The sequence below is a fragment of the Salvia splendens genome, unplaced genomic scaffold (assembly GCF_004379255.2).
Source record: "Salvia splendens isolate huo1 unplaced genomic scaffold, SspV2 ctg102, whole genome shotgun sequence".
Taxonomy (NCBI): Eukaryota; Viridiplantae; Streptophyta; class Magnoliopsida; order Lamiales; family Lamiaceae; genus Salvia; species Salvia splendens.
Window position 1 is genome coordinate 1 of NW_024598559.1, and position 18,366 is coordinate 18,366.

At 38.4% G+C, this 18,366-nt stretch overlaps 2 protein-coding genes and 1 pseudogene across 2 annotated transcripts; all 3 read right to left on the minus strand.

Moving 5' to 3' along the window:
* Positions 1–609: 609 nt before the first annotated feature.
* On the minus strand, positions 610–2,551 carry LOC121788355 (small RNA-binding protein 11, chloroplastic-like). The gene is made up of 4 exons (XM_042187056.1): positions 2,219–2,551; positions 1,053–1,121; positions 871–977; positions 610–787 (listed from the first exon to the last, which is right to left on the minus strand). Exons 1-4 carry the CDS (start codon positions 2,328–2,330, stop codon positions 677–679), a joined length of 399 nt encoding a protein of 132 aa, XP_042042990.1. The 5' UTR covers positions 2,331–2,551; the 3' UTR covers positions 610–676.
* Positions 2,552–3,406: 855 nt separating this feature from the next.
* LOC121788357 (copper-transporting ATPase RAN1-like) lies at positions 3,407–8,939 on the minus strand. The gene is made up of 9 exons (XM_042187058.1): positions 8,345–8,939; positions 7,127–7,741; positions 6,059–6,488; positions 5,584–5,909; positions 5,205–5,263; positions 4,776–5,118; positions 4,488–4,679; positions 4,157–4,414; positions 3,407–4,088 (listed from the first exon to the last, which is right to left on the minus strand). The coding sequence occupies exons 1-9, from the start codon at positions 8,576–8,578 to the stop codon at positions 3,609–3,611; spliced, it is 2,937 nt and encodes a 978-aa protein (XP_042042992.1). The 5' UTR covers positions 8,579–8,939; the 3' UTR covers positions 3,407–3,608.
* Positions 8,940–12,023: 3,084 nt separating this feature from the next.
* Positions 12,024–18,360, minus strand: LOC121788356 (annotated as a pseudogene).
* Positions 18,361–18,366: the final 6 nt, after the last annotated feature.

Sequence of the window (18,366 nt, forward strand, 5' to 3'; positions counted from 1 at the left end):
AATCAGGCGAGACATCCTCAGGGAAAGCCCGATTCCCTCACCCGAGGCTGCTTTTTCCATGATAACAAGAGTTACAAGATACAAGTGGGGGAGAAGCTAGAGCAAGAGGAAGGATAAGCAAGTGAAAAGCAAAAACAAAGAAAACTGCTGCTGAAATGATAGAGGAGAAATGCATAATATGGAGGTTTTATCGAGTAAAGCTATGCTGTAGAGTTTCATGGTTTTAGTTTTTGTTATAATCTAGTGTCACAACGCCTCAAGTTAGATTATGCTTATGTTTTTTTTTGCAACAGACAATCAACTCATTGTGATGGAATGCTTTATTTATGATTATCATTGATTCTATAATCTTTTGAGCCTCTGTATTACTTTTTCCAACAACCACAAGCATTCAAAAGGAAACAACAAAGCCAAACAACATGTATAATATTTTGGAACCTACACCAATTTTTATTATATCCCATAATCATGAAGCTTTTAAACATCTTTTGCACTAAGAGGCCAAATAAGTATTGATTAATGACCAGTATTCAGAGATTTTTAACAACCAAGCAAATATATTTCCAGTCCTATACTAACACAAACAGTTCATATAGTATTTCTGAAGCAGAATGAATGAGGCCGAATCAGTGTGTAATTTAGTTAAACAGCAACCTATGTCACTACTCAACATCATCTAGAATTGCCAAGCTTTGTTCTTGAGGGGGCCTGAGGTTCTTGGGTATCCACCGAAATCACTTTTACGAGGTTTTGCAAGTTCAACGAACACTTGTCTCTCGTCAAACAACTGAAACAATAGAAAGAATAAACAAAGAGACTCTTCATATGTCATTTTTGTCATTGAGCTAAATCAATTGTATGGTATGGAACCTGATAATCCATGCTTTCTAGAGCGAGTAATGCTGCTTCTTGTGAGGTGTATTGGATGAATGCAAATCCTTTTGACTTCTGTCTAACTTCGTCCTTGACAAGTCTTACTGCCAGTGACATAGATAAATCATCATAAACTAATTACTAAAACTTAGTAGAAGAACAAATCCCACCAAATCTACCTTCGGCTATCTGTCCATACTTTGAAAATTCCTTCAGAAGGCGACTTTCACTTGCCGAAAAGGGTAGATCTGCATTCAAGTACAATTAATAACCAAAATAGTTTTAGTAAATTAGTAACAAGAATGAAGGCCAAAAGCTAGTTCTTTTGAAATACATGAAATAGTTTACTTTGCTTGAGCAAAAAAGAAAGTAATGAATACCACTGGGAAGGGATAAAATAAGAAAAAAGGAGCACCGAGTCTTAACTAGATGGAAAAAAGCCAGAAATTGCAGGTATTTGTTGCTTGTTCTGTCCACTATTAATGAAATTCAAAGGATATAAGGGCACCACAGTCACCCCCTCAGGTATGCAAGTACTTGTATACACTAATGACATTTTGGTAAAATGCCAACTAGTTGAAAATAAGCCTCAAATTGAACACCACCATTTCCTTACAAAAGCTATATAAAGAGAAAGCTCTCCAACATGATAAGGAATTTCTACACCTCTAACATCATAATCCCAAAGATCTTAATTATGTATTCAAAACTTTTGCACTTCTAAGCTGTAACAGAGTTTGTGTCGAAAAGAAATTATTCAAAGCATCATCTATTAGATCATTGAGAAAGTAGTGTCTACATTTTGTAAGACAATCTCCAAATGAACTCATTCTACTGCTTGCAGCCAGCTAGCCAAGATATAGAAGCTAGATTAATAGAATTGTTGTATTAGACCTCCTGAATTTCATTCAAATGTGGCTTATTTTACAAGACAGCCGTGGGAGCATGCCAAGTTACCGAAGTTGCCATTGTCTCCCTATAAGTCTAATTGAACTCAAGCACAGAGCTTACAGTTTGATACATACAACATTTCATATCTGTTGGAAATGAATGAGAATTTATAATAATAATAATGCATATAACAATAAATGGAAGAAAGACGTGAGCTTCAAATTCTGTGTTTACGAGGAAACATCCTTTTAAAATGCTTCCTCTGAAAGACAAAATATACAAATAAAAATAGTATAGTACAACATAATTAAAACATAGAAGCTGAACAAAATTAGTGTAGAACAGAATCGAAATTGAGTCCTTAGAGATGTTATGAGCAAGAGAAGATAAGAATTGAGATAAAATAAGTTGAAAATGATGAAATCAAACGGCGAGGGAACTGAAATGAACTTACTTTTGACGATAATTTTGCTGGCGAGAGGGTAATTCTGACAATAAATCCTCGAGTTTGGGGATTTATTGGTGAAAGAAGAAGAAGAAGCAAGAAAAGAAACGGTGTTGGCCATTTCAAGCAGTTTCTCAACCTCAACGGAACACAGCACAAGGTAGTTCCGTGACGATTTAACTTGCGCAGCTTGATCCAAATCGAATAATCAAATTTTGTTTAAAATTGATTTCGAAACTAACCAAGAAATCGAGGGAATTGCAGTGAGCAGATTATGCTTTTCATTTCGGACTTCCCAAGTAAAAAGACTATCCGAAAAAGTGTGACCAATTAAGTTGGGTGACAAATCCAAATACAAAGCCCATTATCTATTTCATGCCCCTAGAGCCCACACATCGATAATACTGATTTTAATGCGACATACTGCCTATATTAATATTGAAAATATGAAGAAATTTTAAATTTCAAGGCTCACTTGTTTGAAATAACCAAAAGCATAGTGTTGTAAGTCCATGTGGCAGACCCATTTGATCGAGATTGGTTGATGAGGGTTTCGCCTTCTGGTTGTTTTCGACAATCGGATCATCTGAAATATGAACGTACACTTTGAGGATCTTGCTAGTTTCCTCCAGAGCAGAAAATCAGTCTTCGGTGAATTGGATTTCATCCAATTACTATTTGGGGTGGGTGCCGCTAGGTGGGGCGTCGTAGATCTAGGGGTGACACCCGACATGTTGGCATACACCAATTGATTTGATCGCCGCAACCGATGAAGATAGTGAAAAAATTTAGAGAGAAAATAATGAAAAATAAGAAAATAAATGGATAGAAATCCGTTGAGTAATTGATATTATTTTGAATTTAAAATATTTTTCTCGATTTGAAAAGTAATTAATTAAATTTTAGAAAAAACAAAGCTCACTCGCATACCAACAAGTGTGCTTCACATTGCGATCCAATTGGCCGGGAGTGAGCGCGTGGCAGAATGTCACCCGACTCAACCTCCTCCCCCTTCGTTCCGCCGTAATGTGACGCTTGATATGGAATTCATGCCAATGCGGTGGAGACGGGAGAAAGATTCTAAAACACTATTTTTTTTTATCTTAATCTTATGTTTATCTTGATTTTATTACTACTATAATTATAGGTCTAATCTTATATCATCTATACCTTAATTATGTTTATCATAAATGAATCAAAATTAAATATTTGTATTGTGCTAATTTTAGGTGTAAATACTCTTAAGTCTTAACCTCTATAAAAGTGTTGATATGTACACATATAATGACATCAGAAAATTTTATAATTTTCGGATGAATACATCTCATTTATATTCTACAAGACAAAAATACATCCCAATAAAACTGGCAACTCTGCTTCTCTCACTACTTGACTATTATTAGTCCTCTACAGTGATCTCCAGTAAAGTTGTAAGCCTTGGTTTTCTATATCTCCTGAGCAGCAGAGATGAACACACAACACTCACAGATGACAGTGCCATGCAAGCGCCGGCGACCCACGGCGGCAGCCTGATTTTCAGAGAGGGAAACAGAAGCCCGGCTGCTACTGGGATCGCAACTACGTTGTACGCCATTGCAAACACGTAATTCACACGAATCCGTTGCAGCGTCTTCCTCGACAGATCTATAGCCGTGATCACGTCTTCCAAGCTGCTTCTCATCAGCACGTAATCCGCTGCCTCTATTGCAATATCCGTCCCTGTTCCTATCGCCATGCCTACATCTGCTGCTGCCAGAGCAGGAGAGTCGTTGATCCCATCACCCACCATCGCTACCAAACTCCCCCCCTTTTGAAGTGACCGCACAGTATCAGCCTTTCCAGCCGGCATCACCTCTGCCTTCACGTCTGTAATCCCCACCTAAAACCCAAACCGTGTCAATCAGTTTTTTCTGTAGAGAAAAAATGCAACGAACGAAGATAACAAACCTCTTTCGCGACAGCTTGAGCAGTTCTCCAGTTATCACCGGTGACCATGACAGGAACGACGCCCATTTTCTTGAGGCCCTCTATCACGACAGCAGCTTCCCTCTTCAATGGATCTGCTATCCCCATAACACCAATTAGATCATCATCATACGCGACAAGTATCCCCGTCTCGGCACTTTCTTCCAAGTCCACCACAAACTTCTCTACGTGCTCCTCGACAGTGATGCCATTTTCAGCCATCAGCTTCCGGTTGCCAACCTTTTAAACGAATATATTCAACCCTCAGACGAATTTCTTCTAAGATGTGCAGAGTCTGAATAAAGAAACTCACCAAAATCTTTTTTCCATCAATAAAGCATTGCACACCATGTCCGGGCAAAGCAGAGAAATCAGTTACTTCAAGAAGCCAATCAAAGGACTTGTTGTTGCTGTGACCATTCTTTGTATCAGAAAGGTCATCGAAGAAATGGAAATGGCGTGCATAATCAAGTATAGCCTTCCCCAATGGGTGTTCGCTGCTAGACTGTACCAAATAAAAGAAAATTAGGGACATTTATTTAACTCAAGTTGTCTGTGCGCAGCTCAAATTCTCTAATGTAAAGTTTGGGGTTTTTTTTACCTCAGCTGATGCTACTAAAGTGAGGAAATCACCACGATCCATTCCTGAAAAAACTTTTGCAGTTGTCGCTGTGGCTTTCCCTTGGGTTAATGTTCCCGTCTTATCAAATACGACATACTTGATCTTTTGCGCCCTCTCCAGTGCGTCTCCTCCTTTAATCAGCACACCATTTTTAGCTCCTACTCCCGTTGCTACCATGATTGCAGTTGGGGTAGCCAACCCAAGTGCACATGGGCAAGCAATCACAACAACTGATATTGCAAACATAAGGGAAAATACAAAATAATTGCCATTCTCCGGCAGCCACTCCTTAGGGTAGGCTCCAAGAACCCCAGCAACATACCTGCACATGGATGTCAAAAAAAATTTACTTCAACATTACTAATTGCCAACTATATGAGAGAACAAGTTTGCCCATATTAAGCTTACCATCCTAGTAATGTCAATAGTGCCAAAGTTATTACTGACGGCACAAAGATACTCGCAATCTGTATCAGTCACCAATGCCCAATGTGAGGAAAATGATTTATAAGTCAGGACAAGTGGTAAAAATTATCAGTTAAATTTGTAACAAGCACAGGAGTTAAACATGGCACCTCCTTTGGAGGGATCATATATCGATAAAAGAAGCTGCTACTATAGTTTAGGTTTGACTCTCAATGTGATAATCCAACTACAAGTTATCTTTACTGCTTTCATATCCGGCCCTTACATATAAATTATAGGAGACTCTTTTGTCTGTCCAGAACCAGACAAACTGAAAAGTGCTTATATAAATTAATATGATAAATCAACAAAGATAACTTACAAAATCAGCGAACTTTTGAATGGGAGCTTTAGACATCTGTGCTGCCTCAACCAAGGATATAATTTGGCTTAAAACTGTATTAGATCCCACTTTGTTGGCCTCTATGTGAAGTGAACCATGCAAATTGATAGTACCCCCGATAACTGGCGAATTGATCTCTTTCAGAACCGGAGCAGATTCACCAGTGACCATACTCTCATTCACATAACTTGAACCCCATACTACAGAACCATCAGCGGGTACCTTTGTCCCTGGAAGCACCTTCAATAGGTCCCCAGGCTCAATCAATAAAGCATCAATTTCCCTTTCTCCTACAACTTTTCCACCTGCAATGTTACAAGTCCCGTTTAGCCCAATCAGATATATGAAGATGCATTCCAATATCAGAAATATCATATATGCTGCCCAATTCTTTTAGTGAATAAAAAACAAGTATAATTCAATAGAAACATTGCATACAACAACAAACACCTACCTGTGTCTTTGATAAGCAATGTAGCAGTTGCAGGAGTGAGCTCCACAAGCTTCCTAATAGCATCTGATGTTTTACCCTTGGCCAGACTTTCTAAGTACTTTCCAAGAAGTACAAAAGTTATCAGCATAGCACTTGTTTCAAAGTACCTTGGAGACCAGAACCCAGTTATTGCACCATAGAGCAATGCATATATGGAATAGAAGTATGAAGCAAAAGTTCCCAATGCAATCAGGACATCCATGTTTGTTGAACCATTTCTAAGCGCTCTGCCAGCTGCAACATAGAAGCGCTTGCCAATAATAAATTGAACAACAGATACCAAAACCAACTTCAGCCAATCACCCAATTGGAACGGACCAAAACGCCAAAGTAGTAAAGAATACAATAAAGGTATGCGCGGACAGACAATTCTCATGAAAAGAAGGGGAACCTGAAGCAGGTTGAATAGGAGTTAAAAGAAAAACTTTTAAGTAAAAAATGTGCAGATACTGAAGGTCATTAAGTGGTTAGGACTGTAACCAAGAAACTAGTTTCAATTAAACAATAAATTAATTTTTATAACCACTATTTAAGTTCCGAGTAACAATGTAATACAGCAAGCTTACATTAAGAGGGTGTTTGGCTAAGCTTATCTTGGACAGCCTATAAGATATTTAAAGAGCTTATAAGAAGTAATGTGTTAAGAGCTCAGAGTTTTCAAAGTGCTTGGATAACTGAGCTTATAAGCTAGAGAGAGAAGATTCAAAAGAAATGCAAAGGAAGGTATATGCTGGAAATAACAAACATAGTAGGCTTGTTCATAAGACCATTAAGCAATAAGATGGGTCAAGGAACATATTTTGCTTGGACTTTATAAATATAAGCTGCTAAACAGGTTATAAGCTATTTTAAGAAGTTTATAAGCTCAGCTAAACACCCTCTAATTAGTGAGCCAGCGCATAAGTAATAGTAGATAATTTTCATCCAAGTAATTCTTGGATTAAGATCTCAGACAGATAAAACAAAAACATAAGCAGTAATACTGTACACTGAGGCTCAGGCATAACAGAAGTTCTATAGAATACTCACGCTGAGAATAAAGCTAACAGTAAATAGGCGAAACACGTTTGCAGACTCCTCTAGATCCTTAGAAGACATTCTAGCATAAGGGTTCTTGACAAACAATTTAAATTTTCCAGAGCTGTCACTTTCAATCGCATCAACTAATATTCTGGCACCAAGAAGCTCTGGATTAAAATGAATCTCCAAATCTTGTGTTGTTTGGTCAATAGAAAATTGCCTCACACCCTTTAAGTTGCAAAGTATATCATTTAACAACTGTACATCAGTTTCACTTGCAATTCCAGAAATCCCAAGCAAAAGTTTGTCCTGCTCATTACTCTGTACAAATGAAGCTTCAAAACCAGCATCTTCTATTGCAGTGACTATATCTTCTTTGCTAATAAAACTTGGGTCGTATTCAACCTCACCTAGAGAAGTAGCCAAGGCAACTACCGCCTTTTTAACACCTGGTAGATTCCTTAGAATCCCTTCCACAGAGTTTACGCAAGCTGCACATGTCATTCCTCCTATAGTAAACTGACCTATTAAGGTCCGTCGTGGATTCGATTTCATAGCAATTTGATCTGGTAGAATTTCAGCCTCAAAACCAGCATCTTCAATTGCATTTATAATGTCTTCATCCTGAGACAAGAAACAGGATAGAAAGGGCCCAACAGAGCTGTAAAGATGCTTGCAACTGGAAGGCCAACATAACAAGTGCTAAAATGGAAAGAGGATCACAATAAACCGCAAAGAATTGCAGTGGAACCTCATAATAAGAACTGAACGCAAAAACATTACTGAATACTGGAAAAGCACTTGAACAAGAATGTACTATCTGAAGCATTACAAGTAATTATCACTCATTGATTCATTCAGCATTTCAGACGAGTAACATGGAGTCAAGAAGAGATAACCACAATCTTGAAAAAGATCAGTTTGAATCAGCCAATTAGAGTTCAAACAGCTTATGTTTTGATAGCTAGTGTGTTGTAAGTTGTGACTAATTATGGCACACCACTCTCAACTGTAGTAAGCCACTCATTAAATACACCTTCCAAGAAAACAACCACAATTCAACTAATTCACAGCAATAATTAAGCAAAACCCATGATCCAGAACAACTATATCTGAGGAAGCCCAATTGCTATCCAATATACAAACTTGAGTTCAAAACTGATTGCAGAGACAACCACATACAAAGGATTAACACAATTCAAGCAAAGTTGAAAGAGTCAAAGAGACCTGGAGCAGGGACGAATTGAATGAAATGTCAGCCTTGTTCTGCAGCAAGGCGACGGAGGCCGTGACGACGCCGTCGAGGCTCCTCAGCGCCGATTCCACAGAATTCGAGCAGGCTGCACAGGTCATCCCACTCACGCCCACCTGAATCCTGCGCAAGTTGTCAGAATCCCCATCGTCGGAGTCGCCCAACAACCTATCCTCCTCGCCGGCGACGTTGGTCAGCTGAAGGTCCATCGTCCCTGGCGCCGTTCGAGAAAGAGTAGCAGCTTCAGATGTCGATTTACTTCCCAATTTATTAAAGAAAGCATGAGAAAGGTGGAGGAAACTGAAATTAACGAAGACTACTGTATTGATTTGGTAAGCTCTTCGAAAATAACTACACAGTTAATTATTTGGCATACTATTCATCAAAGGTTAAGAAGACTATCTAAATAGGTAAATCCAATATTCATAATTTCATACACATTGAATTAAAGATCCAATCTTTACGTTCCCTATCCCGAATTTTCAAAGTCCTGCACTTAAAATCCATTTTCCATTTATAAAGATTGAAGATTTCGATCGTTATCTAAAACCCTTTTCATTTTAGAATGGGATTTTAGATTCAGTTTACCAAGTCATAATCTTTTTCAGTTTTTTTGTTTTCCAACGAGAGATTATTGGTGCTTTCTTGCAAACAATATTACCATGCCAACTTTAAATATTTATATCAAATGTCACTATATTTGTCTCTGTAGTCTTTGTCGTGGTTTGTTGCGTGTAAGTTGTAAAATATATGTTTCCCCGTATTGTCAATATGCAATCTTTGTAATATTTTACGAAAATTGGTATTCCTAATCCTACTTGTTTGAAGCTAGATATGAGTATGAGTGTGTGGTATATCCTAATCACGTGAAATAATAGGTAAGAGAGATTGATCATATCCTAAACTCGCGACATAATAGGTGATAGATGGTGAATTTGGTCTTCGATTTTTTAGATAAAATAGTATCAAGATATAATATAGGAGGATTGAGTTGTGAGATTATTTTAGTTGGGGGTTTAGTTAGGACTAATTATCTCATGATTATCCATTTAGGATTGAGTTGTGTGATTTAATATCATGAAACAAGCATCTTATATATTTAATCCTTAGGTATAATCTTGCAAACCAAACGCTAATAGGATTATTCATATAAAATCATGTATGAATTTAAATTAGGTTATTTGTAATTTTGTATTTATTCATGAATTCTTAATCTTTTCTATTTTTTAATGTGAATATATGAATTTTGGGTTATTATAGATTTTCCACTGAAATCACTTTTTCTTCAAAAACATGACAAATTTGACCATTCATTGGAACGTCATTGTTTATTAAATACTCCATCCGTCCGCCATTAGGAATCTCATTTCATGGCGGCATGGATTTTAAGAAATGTTAAGAAAAGTGGATGGAAAAAAGTTAGTGGAATATGAGTCTCACTTATATATATTAATTTTAAATAAAATGTGAGTGAAATGAGTTAGTGGAGGTTAGGATAAATGGTAAAAGTGAATCGGGACTCCTATTCACGGACGCACTAAAATAAAAAAATGGGATTCCTATTCGCGGACGGAGGGAGTATAGAAGATGAAAATTACCATATAAATGTACGAACTTTTATGCGTTTTTGTTTTTTTATAATCTATATATGAAATTTAAGTTTTTCTCTAAAATTATATTGTTCAAATTAAAGTTGTATGTGTTCGTCGAAAATATGGCAATTTAGACCAGTCACTAAAACGGCATCGTTTTAATGGAAGAATGTATCTGAGATTGAATTATAATCGGAGCTCGATTAATCTGATGGGGAAACTTGTGTGATTATGATTAGGGTTGAGAGTATAGTCCCTAAATTTCAAAGAACAATACCAGTGTTTATAAATATATAAACTAAATATTTATTGTCAATATGCAATGTTTATACTAATATATTACGAAAATTGTTTGAGAAAACGTATCTATTCGAAGTTAAATGTATAATATCCTAATTTGATGACATAATAGATAGAATAAAAATAATTTGAGGAGAAAAAACAGAAATTCAAAATTCATGTATTTAGATTAATAAAATTGGGAAAACATGTATAGAAAATTTGAGTATATATAGAAAAATAACCTTTGACTTCTTAGCTACTAATTTATTGGTTTTGAAAGTTGTTGAGTACCTAACCATTATAGTTTTATCACTCCTTAGTCCACGAAAATAGCGGAAGAAACATATTATATCAACTCAAAATAATTAAATGGAGAAAACTATTTTTTTTCATTGGAAATATGACTTGGTTTCCACTTGTTGAAAGGAGAGATATTTTTGTAATTCTTCCAACTATTTATTCAGCAATAATGCATATATACTATTGATGAATGATCCTACCTATACGTAACTTTTAAACCTAGAAGCATTTTTGCTGGGGAAAAGCACATCCACCTAAGTTATGTATTTCACCCAAGAATAAATGTTAAAAAAATAGATAAGCAAATGTAAAGATGAGATGACTAAATAATGAAATTAGAGAAAGATGACTTAATAATTTCAACAGTAGACAAAAATACAACGTTTATAGTATTACTCTACACCTGTCAGTGGTATCACCATTTCAAATGACTATCCATCTAGAATTAAGTTGTGGGATTATTTTAGTTGGAGATGAAGGCTATGACTAATTATCATGAGACTATCTATCTAGGATTAAGTTGAAGAGTTCAATCTTATGAATCAAACATGATACATATTTAATCATGAGATTTTATTTTGTCAACCGAACACCCCTTAATATGATTAAGATGAGCTTGGATAAAGCCCATGCCCAAAGAACACCCAAGGTCCACGACCCTGGCCTCGAGGTGGGAGCACACTTAATTCATTACAACTAAAAATTTAGTCTTTATTGATTCTAATGTGGGATTAACTCACACATATTAATCAATCTCACAACTCTATATCATAGTGTCAAATATTCATTATTTCTCACTCTACCGGAAATTGGTTTTGAAAATATGAACATCCCATGATCATCCACTCGAAACATAGATGGATTCTATGAAATTAAATCTTTTGTCATTCGTACGACCAAGTCAAATTGCGTTAACCGAGCTTAGGTTCCAACAATGTTTAGACTTATATCAATACAAACAAGATGATCAACTTTCATCCCAAACCCAAAAAAATAGAAATCTAGAGAAGGAAAAAAAAACAGAAATCTAGAAAACAAAAAAAGAAGAATCCATTTTTTGGCATCGGGCAAATCCGAGGGTTATCTTTAGGAACGAGAGACGCGGATGAACAACTTGGATGCTGCCCCGACCCCCGAACGAGATGATTCCGATATTACTTGTGTGCTGACTCATTGGTCAAGCTACACCCAGTGTAGAGTCGAGGTCGTCCCAGAGTGTCCACGCCTGATGCTGCTTCATTTTCCGGTCTATTCTGGCCCTCTTGGTGTCACATTGGCTCATCTTGTCAGTCATCTTGATGAGTAGCTTGTTTTGTGGAAGTAGTATTAGGTAGATTGAAATTAACAACACCTATTTTGGCTGTAGACTCACCTCCTTGTAAGAACAGGACAAGCAACAAATGACACATTAGAGACAATAATGTATATAACTTTTGTTTTCACAAAACATGCAAGAGGCAGTTGGAAAAATAAAAGTGTGTAGCAAAAACACAAACAAAAGGGACTTAACTCAGATGAAATAAGAGCAATTTGACATTTTGAATCAGCAATGAGGTGCACCTACCAGCTAGATTAATGAACACAATCTAAGCAATCTCAATTTTGGTATAAAATACTATAACGCCACCAATCTACATTTTTTTTCTATCTTACAATAAAACTGTACATCAAAATACCTCCTCTATAAATACAGTAAAATCAGAAACTCCACTGCAAAAATGATTAGTATCTAGATAAGGGGCCATCATCTATGCTTCATCGTAGCTATCAGGATGATCTGATATTGTCCCTTCTGAAGATACATCCTCCTTCCCCTTGTCGGGCTCCAGTTGCGATTGCAACAAATCTCCAGTTCCTGCAGCCTCTTCTTCCAAGCCAGGTGCTTTCTCTTCCACATCTGCGACTGGGGTATCGGATTCCTCTTCTTCTACTTGTTCACTAACAAAAGCATCTGCCTTGGGTTCCATGCTGTCGGTGTGTGTTCTGGGAGGCGGGCCAGGGGCCGGACAGGTAGTTACCAATTCAAGAACTTCAGGAGAAGGTGACAGTCCTGCAAAACAAATCTTGGGAGGAATTGGTGCAGATAATGATGGCTGACTTGTTTCCAAGTTGAGACCTGGCACGCTCGGATCAACCTTAATCGTGGGGAACCCCGAACCTGAAGTCTCTGATATTGCCTGCACAGGCACTTGAGCTGTAGAGATCGAGGCAACGTCTTCTCTAGGGCCGTGTGACTTCCTTTTCTTTTTCTTCTTCTTATTCTTTTTTAATCCATGCAAAGGATCCATGGGTTTAGGTGGAGGTGGTCCGGGGACGAGAAACGGAGGAATTTGAGATGAGCCTTCACCATATAACACACGGACAGATTGTGCTATCGCGGATAAAGTAGGAGGCAACTCAGGCTCTGGTGATTTACCAGGAGCATTCACTGCTTCTCGAAGCCAATGAGGCAGTTTCCCTTTCGGTGATGTAAATCCAGCAGCCTCTTCCTTTCCTTTAGACTTGGAAAGGTTTTTGAATGTTGTCATCAAGAACTGGAATAGAACGTGCGAGGTCAGTGCTTCCCGTAAGGCCAGGCATTATCCCCAAACCAGCTGCTGCATCCCTTTGCTTCACTCTTTGCAGCATTGCAAGAGGATCCAAACAACTAGTGCCTAGTGAGTTCAGCAGAAATGGTGAATCCATAGGTGCACCAGAAGAACCGAATGGTCTCTCAATGTTTCCAGCAAAAAAATCGCGGGGAAATGGCCAATTCACAGGAGGTGCATCAGATGGTTCTAAATACGGTGCAGCGGATGGACCAGCAAGGCCCAATCTCATGTCTGTTACGTGTGGATGGAACTTCATTGGCCCATTGAACTTTGTACCGTGCAATGCCTGTGCCATCATTCCATCTGAGGAAGCTCCGTGCGGTGCCCGTGCCATCATCACATCAGATATTCCAGAAAACAGAGGATTAGAAAACTTGGGAGGTACAGGAGGCTTCAGTGTAGGAAGCCATGGCACATCTAGGACCTTCAGTTGTTCTTCTTCCCACCTTGCTGCCAAATCCTCAGCTGTTTTATACTTTGAAAACCTCAACCTCGGATCCTGTATCATAGCCTCCCAATTGCCCCTTCCATGCCTACGTACGCCTATCCAAAGAGAATCAAGCTCATCCTCGGACCAGATATCTAACTTAGATTTCTTTTTCAGCATGCTGTTTGATCCAGCTCCAGTTCTCAGAATGATGTTTTCTAGAACCTTCCTGTGGTTTTCAGGAAAGACGAGAATGGAGGTGTCATCTGACTTGTGCCAAATGCCGGAGGCATCTCATGTTCTTGTTGATTATATTTTGATGGATCTGGTGGGAATTTGAGATTGGGAAACAATGGCAGCATGGGAAGATTGTTATGGGCAGCTTCAGATGGCTCTGCAACTCTCGATCCCAATGATAAGCTTGGAAACATATCAGGAGCTGCACTCAGCATGTTTGCACCCGGAAATGGATATCTAGGCAGCAACTTCTCATCAAAAGGCAGTTTGGGCAGTAGCATCTTTTCTTGAAAATCAGAAAACATACTGCCTGCATTCCTCGAGTTCTCCATCATAGTCCCTTTACCTTTAAGGATATTCAAAGAATGCTGCAGAAAAGACGCAACTCGAATTACATTTGAATAAATAAATCTAAACATGACAGATGTATAGATATTTACTTACTGGAGTAAAGGGTGGATATCTAGGGGCATCACTCTTGCTCAGCGCCTGAGAAGTTCCAGGTAAACGATCGGGTAACATATACGGAGCCATCTCACTACCTTTGCCGCTGATCTCATTGGACGGGCCAGAGGCAGAACAGGAAGCGGGTAGGGGAAAATCTAGCCCAATACCTTGCTTGAATTGCCGGTAAGGTCTAGGGGCTTTACGGTGCAGCATCTCCATGTTGTTTGGAGCATTAGGTGCACATAATCCTATAACTGGCAGCAAGTTGTTGCGCATAGCATCTATTGAGCTAGTGCCCTGCATCTGATCATAATTCCGAGAAAATTCCAGAGGAAAATTAGTTTTCTGCTTTGACATCCTTCCCAACTTCAAGGCTGAGTCAGTCATGCTGTTGCGTCCTACTGGCTGACTGTGATTGTTGTTGTCCACATCAACCATTGTAGGTTTTTCTTCAGCACACCGAGATTGAGTAGCCGTTTGACTGTCTTCATGGACATTAGGTATTAAGACACCATCTGGTCTCTGAACTGGAGTTGAAGATTCTGTCACATCCCTTCTGGATAATCTTTCCTTTTGCCTCAGACGGAGTTTGGTGCTGTTGAAAAATGAACGTATTCAGATTTATACAATTTTTCACTGACCTCGAGCAAAATAAGGACACAATTTTAATGAAGACATTTCAGAAAAAAGAAAATAATTTTGTATTTGAATTTACAGAAGTCATTTAATCCTACAAATAGCAAGATTCAAACTTGTGCAAATCCTGTGCACTCTATGTGTAGCCAAACAAGCACAGCAGTCTGTTACATTGTCAGAAATAAATTTACATCAGAAATAAAGACAAAGACAACTTATTTGCATTAACTAAGAAGCCGAACTAGCTAAACGTGATAAAAGCATCAAACACAATCAATAGGATAAACATTGGAAAGAAACAAATGAATGCTTTTCAACTATGAAAACTCACAATTTTTCTTTTAGAGCCCGTCCTGCCGGTGTGTACTCACGCTCAGGCTCGGGTTCATGCTCTGGTTCCTCATCAGCTCCGTTCTATCATACCACAGAATAACAATTACTAGTGAGACTATTCTAAATTTATCAGATTCAACACTCACTATTCATAACTAGCAAAAAATACTACTCCTCCATCCTGAAAAATAGACAACATTTGAAACGGCACGAGTTTAACGCACAATTGGTAAAGTAAGAGAGAGATAGAAAGAAAAGTGATTGGAATATTGTCAGTGGAGAGGGACCCACCTCAATAGAGAAAAAAATTTCATTAAATAGAATTAGTCTATTTTTAAGGGACATCCCAAAATGGCAAATGTGGTCTATTTTAAGAGACGGAGGAAGTATATCTTAAGCTACTGAGCGGAGGAAGTATATCTTAAGCTACTGAGCTTTAGCATAAAGAAAGTAGACATGCCCATTCATAAGTTCAACTACCAGCAAGAGAGAGAGAGAGAGAGAGAGAGAGAGAGGTAATACTTCATTTGGTGCTACAGTGGTATGAGCTACATATGCCTCCCTGTAAGAAATAGCCTTTCTTTGGCGTTTCCCACGACCTAGAGCTGCTTCCTCCTCATTCTGATATTTCTCCCATCTACAAAATTGGAAAGCAATTATCTACAACAGGCCAAAAGATTTAACCCTGCAGAGAAACTAATTAAGCTTATAGTTTGGGGTGGAGGGGGGTTAGAGGGTATCTGCAGTGCTTAGGTATTAAGAAATTAATGAGTGTTTAATTAGCAGGATTAGTGAATGCTTTATCCTTTTGACGACTTGACGAAAGCATTTCTATTTTGTTATTTGTCATGGCTGCATACCTTCTTCCTGTTAATTCTATAACAAGTTTAAATGTATTTGATGATACTATATCATGAAATTTACATAAATAAGGCTCCACTGACTTTTTGAATACCTTTTATGCTCCTTCCCTCACAAACCTTTCTCGTAGATGAAGAGATTAAAAAAGTATGAGACACAGAGAAGTAGCAGGCATGGATACCATACATGACTAAATAATGAAAACATACTACAAGATAAAGTTCCTCACCTAACTCGCAGAAGCTTGTCCCATTCGTTTTCTTCATTAACGACGACCAAACTATTAACTTTCTTTTCAAAACTCTGTTCACTTGCGTCATTGATTTCCAAAGGAACTGCTTCCGTTCCAGCTTGTTCTTCTATAGGCTCGTCATTCCATTCTAGTGACTGAATAAAAGAAATAGAAAGTGTAAGGGAAAAGACTGTTAGTGCAGATAGAAGTGACAAAGGGAGGAGCTCTGTGAAATAGGTTGCTGGTTAACACCTTAACTGAACCAAGCATGTCATTCTCTAATCCTGCTTCGGCATTTTCTGGTGAACCAGACTGAAGGTTTGAGCGGTCCAGCAGTTTCAGAATGGAATTTTCATCCCACACAATCTTGGTACCTCCATCAGCGCATTTGTCTTTGTATACATCCCCGAGGCCACCAGTTCTCCTCTTACTACTTGGTTCTATCTCTGCATGTGCTTCATCTTTATCGCTGTTGTTTTCACCATCTTTTCCAGCCATGGAAGGTGAATCACCAAAAAGTTCTTCTGTACCCCACTTTAGGATGTCTTCCACCTCCTTCTGCGATCCAGATTTGTTGACGAAGAGTTGGTCAAGCATCAGCTTTTTCTTTGCAAGCTGCAAGATACGCTCTTCAACACTTGCACGCACAACAAGCCTGTAAACAAGAAGTCTTTTCGACTGTCCTATTCTATGTGCTCGATTCATAGCCTGGATATCTGCATGTGGATTGAAATCCGAATCATATATAATAACAGTATCAGCAGTTGCCAAGTTGATGCCAAGGCCACAAGATCGTGTTGATAACAAGAACACGAATCGATTGTTGTCTTGGTTAAAACGTGCAATTGCAGCTTGTCGTTCAGTCACAGAAACAGAGCCATCTACCCTCTCATATGTCCTAGGCCCAAATTCGATAGACAAATAGTCTTCAAGGATATCAAGTAATTTAGTCATCTGTGAAAAGATAAGAACTCGGTGGCCTTCTTTGTGCAATAGTTTAAGCATAGAATGCAGCAGAGTCAGCTTAGCAGATGCTTTTATTCTCATCTCATGAAGAAATTCCACTGATCCGGATTCAGGCTCAGTGCCTGGCATGAGATAAGGATGATTGCATACCTTCCTTAACTGCATTACAATATTCAGCATTGATTGCTGAGGAGCGCCTTTTCCTATGTTACGTAATATCTGGTAGTTCTTTGTAAGCATAGCGCGATAATATTCTGCCTGAATAGATGACAACTCAACAGGAACCACTCGTTCTATCTTGGGGGGAATATTCTGCATAGCATCCTTTTTCAGTCTCCGCAGCATATGAGGAGCAACAAGTTTCTTCAATTCCTCCACTTTTTCTGCAGTTGTTAGATCATTGAATTCTCCTCAAATAAAGCAAGCGAAGGAAATGCATCTTGCTGCAAAAAGTTTAGCAGATTGTACATCTCTCCAATGTTGTTCTGAAGCGGAGTACCAGTCAACAATACTCGATGCTGGAAGGAAAACATATTCAGCAAGCCAAACAACTTACTGCTAGAATTTTTCAGCCGGTGACCCTCATCAACCACAAGAACTTCCCAAGGAACTCCACGTAGATAAGAGGAATCACATAGAACCATTTCATAAGTAGTCAAAAGAACATTGAATTTGAATGCAGAAGACTTCTCATTTGATCCAGCAGGATTACGAGCATGGCATTCATATTGGCGTATAATGGCTCTTGCCTTTGTGTTACCATGATATTCCACAACATTGAGCTCAGGCGCCCAGAGAGCAAATTCTGACATCCAATTGGGCATTGTAGACAAAGGAACCAAGACCAAACAAGGAAGTGTAGCGTTAAACTCAAAATACAATGATGATAGGAAAGCACAGGCTGACACAGTCTTCCCAAGCCCCATTTCGTCAGCTAGTATCACATTTCTGGATTTATGCCAGCTTTTGCGAAGCCAATTTAGTGCTTCCAGCTGATGTGAAATAAAGAACCTCCAGCCAACTCTTTAGGCTGTTCAGTGAGATTAATGACCTCATTAATTTGTAGATCACCCTTCCTTCGCTTTAAGTCAAG